General features: G+C 46.8%; 1 protein-coding gene across 1 annotated transcript in view; it reads left to right on the forward strand.

The window, feature by feature from the left end:
* RGSL1 (regulator of G protein signaling like 1) overlaps nucleotides 1-15,600 on the forward strand; it is a 65,051-nt gene that overhangs the window by 20,890 nt on the left and 28,561 nt on the right. The window contains exons 3-8 of the mRNA XM_053663713.1: nucleotides 5,487-5,569; nucleotides 8,822-8,896; nucleotides 10,129-10,258; nucleotides 11,741-11,845; nucleotides 12,805-12,966; nucleotides 14,057-15,024. Of these exons, the coding sequence (XP_053519688.1) occupies nucleotides 5,487-5,569; nucleotides 8,822-8,896; nucleotides 10,129-10,258; nucleotides 11,741-11,845; nucleotides 12,805-12,966; nucleotides 14,057-15,024 (1,523 nt within the window). The remainder of the gene's footprint in view (nucleotides 1-5,486; nucleotides 5,570-8,821; nucleotides 8,897-10,128; nucleotides 10,259-11,740; nucleotides 11,846-12,804; nucleotides 12,967-14,056; nucleotides 15,025-15,600) is intronic.

Consider the following 15,600-nt stretch of genomic DNA (forward strand, 5'->3'; position numbering starts at 1 on the left):
CATTTTACTTTATTTATTTTTAGAGAGAGGAGAAAGAAAGGGAGAGAAACATTGATGTGTGGGAGATACATCAATTGGTCGCCTCTCTCACTCTTCCAACTAGGGACCTGGCTCCGCAACCCAGGCCCTGGTGGGGAATCACACCGGCCACCTTTTGGTTCACATGCCGGCACTCAATCTGCTGAGCTACGCCAGCTAGGGAAGCTTTTTTTTTTTTTTTTGAAACTCAGGACTGAAAAATAGGATGAAGAACCTAATAGTCTACTATGACGGCTCATTAGTTAAAGGTTCCTATTCATATTACTTCATTCACTCAACAAATATTTATTGAGCACTTCCATGGGCCAGAAACTGCTCTAGAAGTGTGGGATGCATCACTGAAGATCAGCCAAAAATTCCTGCCACCCGTGGAAATTCTGTTCTCAAGGAGTCTTAGTGGGCTACCCACACGTGCCCTTTTCCCAAGGGACCCTGTGGTCAATAGCCAGGACAAAGATCTGAGGTTTGGGTCATCCTGATACTTACACTGCCATAACTGCTGTTATGATGTCAACATGTACTTTGGTGGTTAGCACCTCCTCCCACTGAGATCATGCTTATTTTCAACTACAGCATCTTCTTTCAGCCTTTGTGGCTGTCCCCACGGTGCCACTACTGCTGGCACCACCACCACTGAGCATTTGTTGTCATAGGCACCCCTGTCCATAATCTCTTTGTGCCCATGAGCTACTGAGGCCCCCACTCCTTGAAGATGAAAAGTTCTGGGCAGCGTCTGATGGCTGAGATTAGGAAAAGTGTGTCCTTGTTGCCAGGGCACAGGAGGAACTGTCTGGTCCCCACTTGACACCCATAGTTTCTCCAAATGCACACAATGATTTCTGACCCCCAACGGACCATCAGAGACCACCAAGACAATAGAAAACAACACTCAGCCCTCTTAAATGCACTTGCTGTTGACCCAGTCATGGCCAGGATCCTCTTTGGGCTCTTTGACATATACCCTAAGTCATAGAAAAATAGGTCATTGTGAGGAAGCCCAAGGAGTTTATTTTTAAGCCCACTAAGATTCATTTTTTCATGCGAAAAAGAGGTTTGATTTACTGGCATATTTGAAATAACATGGGCTCTTGAATCAAACGGCAGAGACAAATGTTACTGTTGCACTTACTGTCTTTCAATGGAAAGGTGATAATAATCTGTTTTGCAGGGCTGAGAATTGAATGAGGGCAAAGTATGAGGTCTGTCCAGAAAAAGCCCAATCTTTATTAATATAACAAGGATGATTTGTGGGACATCAGTGTAACCTGGCAGCCAAAGAGAGTGGACTGGAATGCACGTGTATGAACAGTGACGACTTCACTGTACTAGTCAGTGAGGGTGGTAGACACCATTGAGTGAGCATGTGTGCTGTGTGCCCATCACATTCAGAATGACTGAGCGAGTAGACCAACGAATCTGCATCAAATTTTGCATTAAGCTTGAACATTCCTCCACGGAAGCTATTCAGATGATTCAGAAGGCCACAGGTATGGGCACCTGGTGACTGGCAGCTTCATCACAACAATGCACCCACTCATGCATCAGATCTTGCACAGAGTTTTTGGCAAAACCTCAAATCACCCAAGTAACTCAGCCCCACTACAGCCAAGATTTAATACCCTGTGACTTCTGGCTTTTTCTGAAACTAAAATCACCTTTGAAAGGAAAGAGAGTTCAGATTGTTGGTGAGTTTCAGGAAAATACAACAGGGCAGCTGATGGTGACTGGCAGAACCGTGTGAGGTCCCAAGGTGCCTACTTTGAAGGGAACTGAGGCAGTTGTCCTCTGATGTTTCTTGTGTCTTCTTTGATAAATTTCTTTTTCCTATTATGTGGCTGAATGCTTTCTGGACAGACCTCGTATAAACCCGTAATCTAACTTCTTCTCCGTAGAAGGTATTTAGCGCATGTTTATTGTCTCACTTTTCACAGCCAGTGGAAACTGAGGTAACCCATGGCCAACCAGAGGAAACTATCTGGGAAGGAGGAGGTGGGGTGGGGGGAATAACAGACAAGTCAAGTTATTACGTATTCATTGAGTACCTGTTAAATTTCAAGGAGGATATTACACCCAAAAGACACATTAGAAATAGATGACTAGATCCCGGCTTTCCCAAAGCACAAAGCCAGGTTAAAGAGGCAGAACTTAAACTCGGGACATGAACTGTAATTGGACAACAATGACAAAGAACCTGTCAATGCCCACAAAATAGTACAGACTTAAAGGCCTACATGTAGGAAGGGTCTGGTACCTTCAAGGGGATTCAAGAGATCGCGTCACAAAAAGACCGATAGAATCTGGAACCTTTAAGAACAGACGTCACTGTGCGTTCTCAGAGAGTGGGGTTCTGTGGACGGGGACCCACGCTGCCCCTAATCAGTCACAGTGGCAAGGAGAGCATGGCAACATGAGCAATGTCGGTGAGTCTCTGAGAGGGAGGGTTCTCAGGCTTTGAGTCCCCAAATAAGGCACATCACTCACCTTCTGACCATGAACAGATCTGAGTCATGCAGGGGCACCACCTCTTCTGTTACTCATGCCCTTTGTTTCCTTTGCTTTCCCCCAGCCCCCCAACCCCCCACCTTATGCCACTGTATCTTTGAAGGTAGAGCAGGACCCCATTCTAAAGTCAACTAAGGCAACTAAGAGGAGGTGACACGCAGGTGAGGCCATCCCGTGTCCTACTTCCTCCAGGTAGAAGGCTAGCATGAGGTTTGGGATTATCCAGTGATTTCTTTTGTCCCCAGGTCGGTGTTATTATAGTGTGGAATGAGTGTTGGAAGCCTTCCCAACTTATTGGGAAGTCTGAAGGCAGAATGGGTGAGAATGGAAAAACAGGAATGAAGGAATCATTGGATGAGGAAGGGGAGGATGTGGAGAGCCCTGTTCAGTACCCGATTGAGACTGTCTTGTTAATGGCAAGCCCTGTCATCGCCAAGTCCCTTGTCACCAGCAGTGTGTGTGGTTATGGGACACAATCGATTGGGAAATTTCTGTCAAGCCCCCCTTTCCTGTATTCAGGTGCCTTCATAATCTCGTTGAACAAATCCATGCCAGGCTTTGTGAGTGACAAACAGAAATCCTAAAGATTGAAGACCTCTTCAAAGAGCAATTTATTCAACATTTATAGAACTTATACATCATGCAAACCCTTCCAGTGCCTGTGGGCAGAAAGGTGAAGTCCTCTCACTGTGAGTTCAGTCTAGTGAGGAAGACAGGTGCATCACTGGATGGAAACAAGGACTTGTTCACTGTAATAATGGGGACATGTACATGACGGTGCCGGGGGCAGTGGTCAATTTCACCACTGTAGTCGGTTCTCCCATGCTTGACTCGCCATGAAGATGATATGTAGAAAAATTCTTTTTTTAAAAGATTTTATTTATTTATTTCTAGAGAGGGGAACGTCAATGTGTGGTTGCCTCTGCACCCCCTATCAGGGACCTGGCCCACAACCCAGGCATGTGCCTTGACTGGGAATGGAACCAATGACACTTTGTTTACAGGCCAGCACTCAATTCACTGAGCCACACCAGCCGGGGCTGTAGACCAACTCTTGATGAATGTCTAGTGGTTTGTGAAGCAGACTGGGGATGAGAGGACATTTCAGATGATGAGAATGCAATAACAAAGACATGGAAGTTGGAAGTGAGGGTACAGACCTTGTGTGAGAAAGAACAATGCCTTTGGCTGGTAACAGGAGAGGGCACTGTGGGTGCGAAAAGTCTTTATTAGCTTCTTTTGTACAGATACTGTTTCCTTCCTCTTCTGTAACATCTGTGGGAAAGAAAGTCTAATTAAACATACAAGGATGCACACAAGAAGTGGTGGGAGTTTACACGAGGGTTAATGATGCCCTCAATCCATTCCTTGGCTGGAGGTCAGTGATGCTGCCTTCCGGCCTTCCTTCCACAAATACGCCTCACCCACAGCAGTGGCTGCAGGGACTTCATTCATAGGGAGGGGTCTGTGGCAGCTGCCACCCTGCCATGGCTGGCCTGGGCTCAGCACACATTGAAGGCAGCCGCCCTCTTGGCTTCTCATTTTCCATTCCCTTCGCTGGGGCTGAGGGGTGGGCTGAGGGGAGAGGGAAGGGAGGCCTGCCTACTGTGATTTGAGGCTTGAAGAATCTTGAGTTTGCTGACTGAAGTAAAGAATCTCTGTTTTAAAAAAAATTTACAACAGTAGGTAGCAAAAAAGAATCTCTGTGGAACAGAGGGCAAGAACTGACACGCTCTGTTACAATAGTATTTGATATGTTTTATTTCTATTTCTGTTACGTGATGACAATAATCACCAAGTGTCATCAGAAAAGGTTACTGAAGGATTGTTTAGTTTTCTTACTTTATAATAACTACACTGTACCGATGGTGAATGGTACCCAGATGTTCAACCGAGCTGAGGGATAGGACTAGTGTATGGTATGTAGGTTGCACATTTTACAAGTCTTTCATTAAAAGCTTCAGGTAAGATGGGAAAATGCAGGGCCATTGATAGAACAATTATCTCACTATTCACTAGTTGAGCATGGCGCTCTAAGAAACTGGCGGTGAATTAGAGTTAACATACAGGGGTCACCTAGTCCACCTGTGGTATAGCTTTGTGACAGTGAACCTTTATCCCCTCAGATGAACTTGGGCAGCTCAATGATCAAGCCGGAAAGGAATAAAAATACTTTGCACAACCAGATTGATATTCCAAAAAGCTCTTGTTGGGTTATAAGGTTGGGACCAAAGGAACAAGTCGTAATTTGACTGGAATAAATGTAGACTCCTACCCTTGTTTCCTAAAAAGGGACCGAATGAGTGAAGGATGGTAGAGTTAATGGTGTAATGATCACCCAAAGCTAACCCCACTCCTGGCCAACTAGTTCTACTAATTCTGTTAGAACCTACAGTATGGGTGACAGTTGTCTATGCCCTTCCCTGGCAAGCAGGCAGAGTGCTTGAATTGTAGGGGACATTCTAGCCAACAAAGGAGGAGCCAGGTGGCAAGGGATGGTTGAAGAATTGTTTAGTGATGAGCCAGAGGAGCTGGAGATAAGCAGAAGGTTGTGATATCTTCACACATTTGGGACTTGGGTAGATTCCGAGAAGCTTCAGAGAGCAGAGTTTCTGTACGTGGAGAGAAGGTGAAGGAAGGGAGTTCACAGTAGGAAAAATCTTCCTTACAGTTTTCTCCTTTCCTAATGGAATGGCAGCCCTATGAGGGGGTGAGCCATCCCCCCCACACACACACACACAGCTGGCGTGTTCAAGCAGACTGATATTGCCAAGAAGAGTCCTGGAGTTGGGGAGGAACTGAGTTAGATGACCCTGAAGGCCATGGGCATGCTGAGACTTGGCCATGGGAAATGACCCATTCATTCAATCACTTCTTTTTCTCATCCTGAGTTCATGGGTTCATGCGGGTGTTTTTTGTTTGTTTTTTGTTTTCTCCTTATGTAGAGATAATTGGTTCTACAAATCTCATACTTCTGCTGGAGGATGAAGTCTTTGTCGATTTTTTCAACACATTTCTTTCTCTTCCGGTAAGTTTTCTCACTCAGACTTAAATCCACCTTTTTCATCCACAGACAAATAGTGAATCTCACTGAGCCTTGTATCTTTTTTGTTAATAAAAATAAACTTGCCAAATCAAAACTATGTCAATTTAAGTAAATAAATATGAATCAGAATTTAAAATCTCCAGGAGCTTCCCATGATCGATATAATCAGATCCCAAATCCCCAGCCTCCTTATTAACTAATCATTAATTAATTTAATTAATAATTATTCATTTGTCTTTGCCTGCCCATCACACTTTCTGCCGGAACCAGGGGTCACGACCCTTGGGAGCACACCTGACAACCTCCTCTGCACCTCTCTTTCACTGTGTTCTTGGTTTGCCTATTTCCACCTTCCAATGTCTTCACCATTTTCTGAGTCTGTTTAAACCTGTCCTTCTTAAGGAGCTCGTTTTCCCCACCTCTATGCCCCTTAGCACTTGGCAGCTCTCCTCTGTTTAACATGTGTGTCTCCCTACTGAATGGCGAGCTCGCGAAGTCCTGCAGGGCCAAGACTGTGGGTTATTCACTCTGCTCTACTCCCCTCACCAGGTGTTCCGCACACAAAAATTATTGAGTCGTCCCCAAAAACCCAACCTATGTATAATATTTTCTCAATCTATGCAACTAAAATGAATGTCAAACGTCAAAATGTTCTCTTTTTAAAGGTTTTATTTACTTTTAGAGAGAGGGGAAGGGAGGGAGAGAGGGAGAGAAACTGATATGATAGAAAAGCATCAATCACTTGCCCCGAGCACGTGCCCTTGACCAGGGACTGACCCGCAAACCCAGGCACGTGCCCTGACCGGAAATTGAACTGGTGATGTCTTGCGTGGCGGAACGATGCTCAGCCAACTGAGCTGCACTGGTCACGGCCATCAAAATATTCTTAAGCCCAAACCTAGACTAATCCTGCATCCCTTCTGGTTGGCATCTTCGGCCGTATCATAACCCTGGTGCCTGATAAACTGTGGCTCAACTCAGCGCTCCCTTTCCTGTGGGATGCCACCCCTTAAAAGGTGAAATTTTAACTGGGAAAAACAGTCTGTGTTACCCCACAAACACTTCTTTGGTGGTCGCTTTGTGCCAGTCACTGGGCTTAATACTGGCACACAGATAATTAATGGTACCATCTGTATCCTCAAGGAATTCCCAGTCTAATGGGAGAAATTGAAGGTACATGACATGGTAGAAGTCTCTAGGAGACAGTGAGGAACAAGGAGGGAGAGGCCACTCCTACCTGAGTCAGGAGAGGCTTCTGAGAAGAGGTAACACAAGCTAAGTCTTGAAAGAAGACGTGGTATTTAAGAATTGGGGAGCGGGTGATGGGTAGAGAACTGGGAAGGAAAGTCTGAGGGGTGGAGTAGCAAGAGATGCGAAGGCATTACAGACAGAACAGAGTAAGTCAAAGCAGCGAGGAGCCCAAGGCTACGGCCCTAGGTGACTCAGAAAGGCCGAAGGGAGAGTGGTAAGAGGCTGTTATGAGAGCAAGAGCTGAGGCAGTTCCATTGGGTCAAGTAGCTCTGCAGTGTGGACGTCATCCTGAAGGCCACGGAGAGCCACTAAGGGGTCATGGGCAACAGAGTGACATGCTCAGACTTTCCTTTGAGATAATTATTTCTGCAGAATCCTGGGAGTGGGTAGGGCTGTCGGGACCACAGTGGAGGCAGGGAGACCAGTCAGGAGATGCTCTCAACAGCACAGGTGGGAGGGGTTAAGGATTGAAAGGCAAAGGGATAAGACAGATAGGAGAGATTTTTTACAAAGCAAAATGCAGGACCATGACACTTTGAATGACGGGGAGAGGTGCTTAGAGAGGGAGGAGCTGGGGTCACAGGCTTGGATGCCGGGTGGACGCGGATGCCACCCTGCACTCGGAGCAAAGAGGAAGGAGGAAGGGGCCTCTGAGAGCAGCTTTTCTGGGCGATCCTCACGCATCCTATTGCCTCTGCCAGCGTCTTAATGAAAGGTATCAGAAGTAACCTTAAGGCATTTTAGTTGGTGAGTTCTGGAATTTAAGAAACCCACAGTAATGTTCTAGAAATGGGGAGAGTGATGTGGGAAATGGAATCGCAGCCAAGAATATAAGAAAATCCTGGCCAGGTAGGTAGCTGTGTCCTACATAGAGAGACAGTGGTGTTTCGTGTTGAACACAGCTGTCATTGTACCCATTTCTGAGTAAATTGCCCTGTGAGGTCCACATCGTTGTCTTCTGCTGGATCTGAGACATTAAATGACCTGCCTGAGGTCACATGAGGCTGACCAGGTCTGTAGCTCTGGGCACAAATGTCACGTGGTGACAGAGCTCCCACACATTGCTCCCACGAGCTCTCATGACTCCCGGGTCCCACCGCACATCCCATAAAAGCAGCTTCACACCCCAGGCTGCTGTGTCACACTGGGGCAGAGGAAGGAGGGCTCCCCGAGGACAGAGTCTCCCTTATAGACTGAGATCTTTGCAGGTGGGCAGCGTCGTCACCTCCCTCTGACACCTCACAGCCCTCAAAGGGGACAAAGGGGAGAGGAGGAGGGGCCCCCGATGGACAAACGTTTGGGACCACTGGTCTTGGGGAGATGGGCAGGCTGACATGCTGAGAGCACAGCCAGAAGTGGGGCTTCTGTCCCTCCAGTTTTTCACAAATACTTTGGGGACACTTTGAGACATTTGGGGTGCCTATGGTGAGACTGCTGAGCTTGGCACAGAAGCCCTATCCCATCCATCTCAGAGCTGGTTGCCTAGGTCACAGTCACGGCTCCACAACGAAAGACAGCAGTAGCCTAGAATTATCTATGGATTTTGGACACTCTCAGTGCCCCCGTAAGTAACTTATACCCCCAATCTTCATAGCCTCGGTCCTCTCTGCTTTCTCCACCTTGAGTTCAGGCGATTCCAAAGTGCTTCTTTTTGTGAAAGGGTTAGGTCTCTGTTTTAGCCAATGAATACACAAAATACACAAAAGTCAACACCTTTTAACATCAAGTGCATTGCACACAGGCAAGACACTAATTCTCAGGTTGGGGTAGGGTAGAGCCAAAGGATAAACAAATCTTGCAATTTAGTCTACTCTGGGTATTTTTGTGCAAGAAAAGTTGATTCAGTGAAATACTTTTAAGAATGAACGTCCCCAGAAGTAGAAAAGCAATGGACCCTCCCTGCCCCCGTGGCTGCAGATGGACTATGATATGCTCGTGAAGAGAAGCTCTACCCTTTGGCTGTCTCCTGGCTTTCTTCTGCAGGTGTTTGGCCAGACACCTTTTTACACAGTTGAAAATGCAGAGTGGAGCTTGTGGCCAGAAATCCCTCGTGACTTGGTGAGTAAGGGTCTTACTTCCATGGCTAAGGGCTTGGAGTGGGAAGAGGGAGCTGAACTGGAAGTGTGATTGAGAAACCGAGAGGAGAAGCTATAGAGCAGACGAGGAGAGCAGTGTCAAGCCAGGTAGACATTTCTCCTTCTTGCATTCTTACCACTTGGGCAAGAGATTCTGGGGAGTTCTTTCCTTTATATTCTAATCTTCGGGTAGCAAACGGGATTCACCTCTCATGCTCACTGTGCCTGTTGGGTAGTGGATGCTTGAAGCACTGAGTTGGGAGGAACGCTGAGGCCACACCTGAGCCAGAGGAGTCTGGGAATTGATTGGCAATGCCTGCCATGGGTTAGGAAAGGAAGTCAGCCTGTGCGGGCCACATAGTAATTATTTGCATTATAAAGTGTAGCTCAAGATAAGATACCACTCTGCAATGCAATTCCTAACAACTGCTTGACCACTCTCCTCCAGAGATTGTCTCCCTCTTTATGTCTTTCTTCCTTACCCTTGTCCATTGTCTTTTCCTTCTCACCCGCTTCCTGTTACCCTTTTCCACTGTGCTGACCTTAGACTTGCCAGTGGCTTCCACGGGCCCTCCCAGCAGCAGGTGGGATCAGGAAGACCATCCTAAGCCCTGCTCACATCGAGCTTCTGTTTTTCTCTGGGATCCAGAGAACTGAGAGACACGCCACTCTATTCTTGTGTTTGGTATTCCTAGCAGAACTCCAAAACTTGTATGTTTTAGTTTTTTTCTCACTTCTCTGGTGGCTTGATCTCTCAGGGATCCATCCCATACTTTGAACGATGTCATGTGTGAGTCCTTGTGTGGTTTTATACATGTTGTGCGGTTGATGCAGGCTGGGAGCCTGTGCAAAATTATAAATGTGTTTACAAAGAAGCGAGTTGAGTAGGGTTAGAACTCAACACCACAGACCGAAGTCCTTTTTGCTTCTCTTCTACAAGCAAGACATAGATCTTTTTAAAAACAACTTCACCCGGATATAAGGAAGATTTTTTTTGATGAGAGCCCAAGCCTTTTCTTTCCTACCAATCCATTCACTCGTTTGGGAACCTCGGCCCAAGTCTCCAGTCCCCTCCGGTTCTATTTTTAATCAACACACCTCTCCCCTGGACCAGATGTGGCAGGTGTGAGGTTTTCTGTTGCCCTTGCTAAACTGCATTTCTTAGCAGCTCAGTTCCATTTCTCTTTTTCTGTTCTTATTTTGTTTGGACTCTAGATTTCAAAGTACACAGGATTTTTGAGCTGGCTGGGACAGTATCGGTTGCCTTTCTTCTGTAAAACCAACTTGTGTTTCCATTACATTCTCTGTCAAGAGCTCATCAGTTTCATTAATTCCCCAGAAGGAGGTAAGCATCGGTATACATGTGGGGAAATGCGGAAAGCCAGGCTGCATGGTGGTGCTGTGGCTGTTAGCCCTACAATAAGGTCCACATAGCGGCCACCTCTGCAGCCCTAGGTGTGCGGGTGGTTCGGCCTGTGTTGTGTGGCAATAGGTGAGATCTTAGGCTGGAACATTGGTACCTAAAACAATAAGCAGAAGTCAGGTGGGCTGGGCTGTTCGTCTCACTGCATCCACAAATGAGAGAGTTAATGACAAAATTGTCTGAAATATATTCGGAATCAAGCACACCTTGCCACCATCATTGCTACCATGTGATCTAAGCCACCATCATTTCTCACCTGGCCGTGGAAATCATTTTCAGCACCTTGTTTCTGCTCTTGTTCTGCACAGCAGCCAGAGTGAGCCCTTAAACATTGAATTCAGACCATGTCACTCACCTGTTGGCTGTCCCCAAGCCCTGCACCGATGGCTTCTTTCTCGGTGTGAAATCCAGTGTCCCTACAATGGCCTTCAAGGTCCCAGAGCCCTGGCTTCATTTCCTTTCTGACTTCATCTCCTCCTCCTCCCTCCCCACCCACTCCATTTTCACCACACTGGCCTCCTTGCAGATCCTCAGATATACCGGCCACATTCCCATTTCGAGGCTGTGCACTAGTTCTTCCCTCCGCCCGGAATGCTCTCCCTCCGTATCCACACTGGCTCTCTCTCACCTCCTTAAATCTCTGTAAAGATCTTTCCTGCTCTGTGAAGACCACAATGCCCACTCATCCAACCCCTGCCATAACATTCCCAACTCTGCTCTACTTTTTTTTTTCCTGTAGTGCTTATAACCTTCAGCCTTTCTATTTAATGTACTTATTACACTGATTGTTCATTGTCTCAGTCACTAGAACACAGCTCCGTGAAGGCAGGGATTTTTGCTCTTTTTGCTAGTGTATCCCAAACACCTGGGCTGGTACCTGGCACTTAGTACACATGTAGTAAATATTTGTTGGAAGAATGAATGAATAAAATCTCCATCTAGGATTGAATTGGTAACTTTACTCTCAGCTCAACTAACCAAAGGTAACTGAACACATTCCTCCCGGGGAAGGTTAAGAATCGGGGGATCCACTGAGTAAAATGTTGTAAAAAGTCAGCACTATGCTCCATCTCTGTCCTGTAATATATGTATTGGGAAAGTTGGATTGACAGGATCACTGTCATGTGGGGACCATAGAAGGCAGGGGACCTTGGTTGGAGTATGCTTTTGATCTTGAATTGTATGTGTGCTTGTGGGTCCCTCCTGTGTCACTTGATGCATGCCCCTGGAGGGTCTGGTGCCAAGTTTCAAAAGCACCACACAGTGAGAACCCAACTCATCTATCTGCCCACCATTTCTTCTCAGTCATACTGAGCAAGTGGGGGTCTGACCATGCTCGTGGCTGGAAGAGGGGCCGGGGTCAGAGGTCACTCAGTCTCTCTCACCATGAATTTCTCCTGGCAGCCCACATGATGAGGTGGAAAGGAGCAGACCAGTGGCTACTCCAGAAATGCATTGGCGGGGTCAGAGGGATGTGGCGCTTCTGTACCTACCTCAAGGGCAGTGCAGGTGGGTTCTTGCAGTTCTTCCCGGGGCCTTTGCAAGTTCTTAACAGGTTCCAGGGAGCCCTAGAGCCCTTACTGACAGCTACGTATGTCTATGGGGAATATAAAAACTTCAGTATGAGCATAAAGTCTTTAAAAATTGGGATCCATAGTTTAGTTTGAGGCAAATGCAATCAGAGTTCCTTTCATTCATTCAATCATTCATTCAACAATGGTACTGAGCACCACTGTATGGCAGCCACTGTGCTGGTAGTTGGGGTACCGAGGTGAACAAGAGCCACAAATTTCTTTCCTAAAGCTGCCACAATGGTGGGGAGGCAGACAAGGAGCAAGCAAATAAATAAACCCCGTGGAGCAAAAGTGTTGGGATGCACTGTCTTCTGCCTATGGGGCCCAGGCTGCCCTGGCTGACACTCAGTTCAGTGACATTAAGTTTTACCCAAGGACAAGCTCTAGTTAAAGGGTAGAATCTTGGATCTCCAGGTAAGAGGGAGGAAAGAAGTAGGCAGCCTATTATTCAGTCTGTCACAGCAACTTCAGCTCTGGCAAAGTCATGAAGCAGGGAATGTAGCCTTCAGCACCTTTTGGCTCCAGGGTCCTCCTGCTGGCTACTCTGCGTCTGTCATCCAGGAAATGTTCTTTTCCCTCTGATCTTTATTTTTGGAATCAGACTCAGATGTCTTATGGTCCATCCTGTAGATTTCCCTAAAGTGAAAGTCTTTCTAACAATAAAAATGTCACAAAAGATCCCTATCCATTAAGTTCCTTCTCCCCATGACTCTCATCTGCCCCCATATTAGGACATTTCTGGAGATGGTGCTTGAACCCACAGGAGTGGCTAATGGTGATGTTGGAAGCAGTAGAGCAGGCTGGGGGTGGGGGTATCAGCTACTACATCCAGATGTAAGCTCCGAAGGGACAGGATTGGGGTGCAGCTCTGTGTCTCCCTTGTCTGCTCTGTAGGTGAAGAGCTGGTGGATTTCTGGATCCTTGCTGAGAAGATCCTGAGCATAGATGAGATGGACCTGGAATTGAGAGACTACTACCTATCTCTCCTCCTTGTGCTGAGGGCCACCCATCTTAAGGAGGGCTCACGGGTAGTGACTCTCTGCAACATGAACATCAGTAAGAACTCGGAAGCGTATCTGAAGTGAAATCCCTGGGAGATGGAACTCAAAACTCCATCTGTTGTCTGATAACCCTCAGTCTCCTGCTTTGCAGGCTGCTACCCTCTCCACCTTCTGTGTATCAGGGCCCACAGTGGGAATCCCAACCCTTCACTGGGGGGAGGGGAGCAGAATGAGAGAGACCAGTTGTCCTGAGGCTGGTGTGGGCCTCTTCCTGAGATGGTACTTGCCAGGGACAGTTGGTTGCATGGAGTGAAGAGAAATTGGAACCAGGTAACTGAACAGCTCCTCCACCTTCTGAGCCTGCAGCACTTGTCTTCTTTTCTTTAATTGGGATTCTCTAGAACAGACTACAGCTCACAGGCCAAATGAAGTACACATGTCCTTTGAGCTAAGAATGTTTTCATATTTTTAAAGGGTTAAAGAAGACAAGTGTGCAATAGAGACTCTAGGTGGCCCACAAAACCTAAGCTATTTAGTAGCTGGTCCTTCACAGAAAAAGTCTGCCAGCCTCTTCTCTAGACCTTCAGATGCATCCGTTGTATGTATGTATGTATGTATGTATTATTTAGTGAGGAGCCATTGCTAACCCAAACACAAATGTATTCCAGAAGATTTGCTGTTTGGGATTAGTCACACTACTCTCTGTTCGTAGAGATCATTGAGAATTGATGGCAATGAAAATCAGGGCTAGTAAAGGGCTTTTTTCAAAATATACAGTCCAAAGACTTTTCTCCTGTCAGATGTGAACCTGAGAAATCCCATTCAGAGGTACGTCTCTCATTCTTAAACATGTTTTCATGTGACTTTTGCTTTTCTTTATAATAACATGAAATTGTCTAAAAAGTAACCTAATGAATCCCATAGAATGACTTCTTTATTGGGGAAAGAAGGAAGGTAATCAGAGAAAGGGGTCGCTGTGCTGAGCAAACTCTAAACACATATCCACCCTGTATTTGGCCTGTTCCCACCTGTGGATTGCAAGACAGACAAATGAAATTCTATACACACCCCCCAAAAATAAAACGTTGAAAAAAATTTTTTAATCTCACCATTGCCAGATCATTTTCTCTCTGTCTTCTTTCCAGAGCCCTTCCTGAACCTCTCCATCTGGCATCCCAGCCAGTCGACCACCAGGAGGGAGATCTTGAGCAACATGCAGAAAGTGGCCCTGTTCAAAATCCAGAGCTATTGGCTTCCCAACTTTTACACCCATGCCAAGACCATCATAGCTAAGGAGGAGTCGTGCCAGGGACTGATGCAAGAATATGAGACTCGCCTGTGCAGTATTTGCTTCACCCATGAAGGAGAGCTCCCTGTGAACATGAGAATCAAGAACTCCCACCACCCCCAGAAGCGATACTCAAGCAGGAAGACCAAACGGAAGATGTGGCGGTTGATAGGTCATGCCTCTTGGTCTCTAGAATTGGATACCAAGCCAGACACCGACTGTATGTTCTCCCAGGAGGTCTGCCCTCAGGAGGAGATGGTTATACACACGCCTTCCCTGAAAAAGACCTCTTCGACAGAGAGAGTAACCAGGTCCCTAGAAAAAGATATTCTCTATGCCAGGAAGTCCAAGGCAAAGAAGGTAGCCAAGAGCCGCCCCCACATGGAGGGCCTCTTTGAGACAAAGTTCTCTGCCCCCCTGAGGACTCTCACCCCCATCATCAGTCACTACCCCCGGGTAACAATCAAGAAGGCCATCAAGCAAAGACTCTCCTTGGGGTACACCCACTGGGCCTTGTGTGCTGACGCCTGTGCAGGGGGCCCCTTCCGGAACCACCTGAAGAAGCTGAATTTGAAAGTAGAGCTCCGGCTCCTGGACCTCTGGCACGACCTGCACCATTTCCTCAGTGTCCAGATGACGAACAGGAAGACTGGGAATTCCTTCTTTTGGCACATGCTGGGCAACCGAATCTGTGAGCTGTATCTGAATGAACAGATTGGTCCATGCCTACCGCTCAAATCCCAAACCATCAAAGGCCTGAAGGAGCTGCTCCCTTCTGGGGATATGAACCCCTGGATACTCAGAGCCCAGGAGGAGATCTGCCAGGTCGGTCACACTTCACAGTGATGGGTCGGTATCTGGAAGATTAGGTCAATTGACCTAAAATCCTACCTGGTTCCCTATACTAAGTTAATGACATAAGTACCCACATAACCCTTCACCTATTAAAGAGTTGGTTAACCTTTGAGGAGTAGGCTGTACAAATTTGCAAGAACCAGCCAAAACTCCAAAGTAGAATGGAGGTGGGGGAGTGGTCAATATCCACCTATTATTCCTTCTCCAATTCCCCCTTATGTGGAGTCTCCTCAAACCATGAACCTCAGAGTGTGTCACTGGGGGAAGTTTTAATAACTGGTCTGAACATCATGCATCAAAATGTGGGGTCTTCCTTTCCTAGACTAGCCATCAAAGCAATGGCCAATCCCGAAACCTTAGATAAAAGCAGGAGACCATCCTGAAAACTCACAGGAAGTAAGGCCCATTGCTGAACTATTCTGTGGTCAAGATCTTGGCAAAAAACAAATGGCAGAGTCAGTCGGGAAGCAAATAAGCCAATAAAAGGGACTGATTAGCAGGGAGCAGGCATGAGGGTAGGTAAACCACCAAGGATAGCGAGAGACC

This window comes from Artibeus jamaicensis, unplaced genomic scaffold (assembly GCF_021234435.1).
Source record: "Artibeus jamaicensis isolate MK-2021 breed Jamaican fruit bat unplaced genomic scaffold, CSHL_Jam_final contig_327, whole genome shotgun sequence".
Classification (NCBI taxonomy): Eukaryota; Metazoa; Chordata; class Mammalia; order Chiroptera; family Phyllostomidae; genus Artibeus; species Artibeus jamaicensis.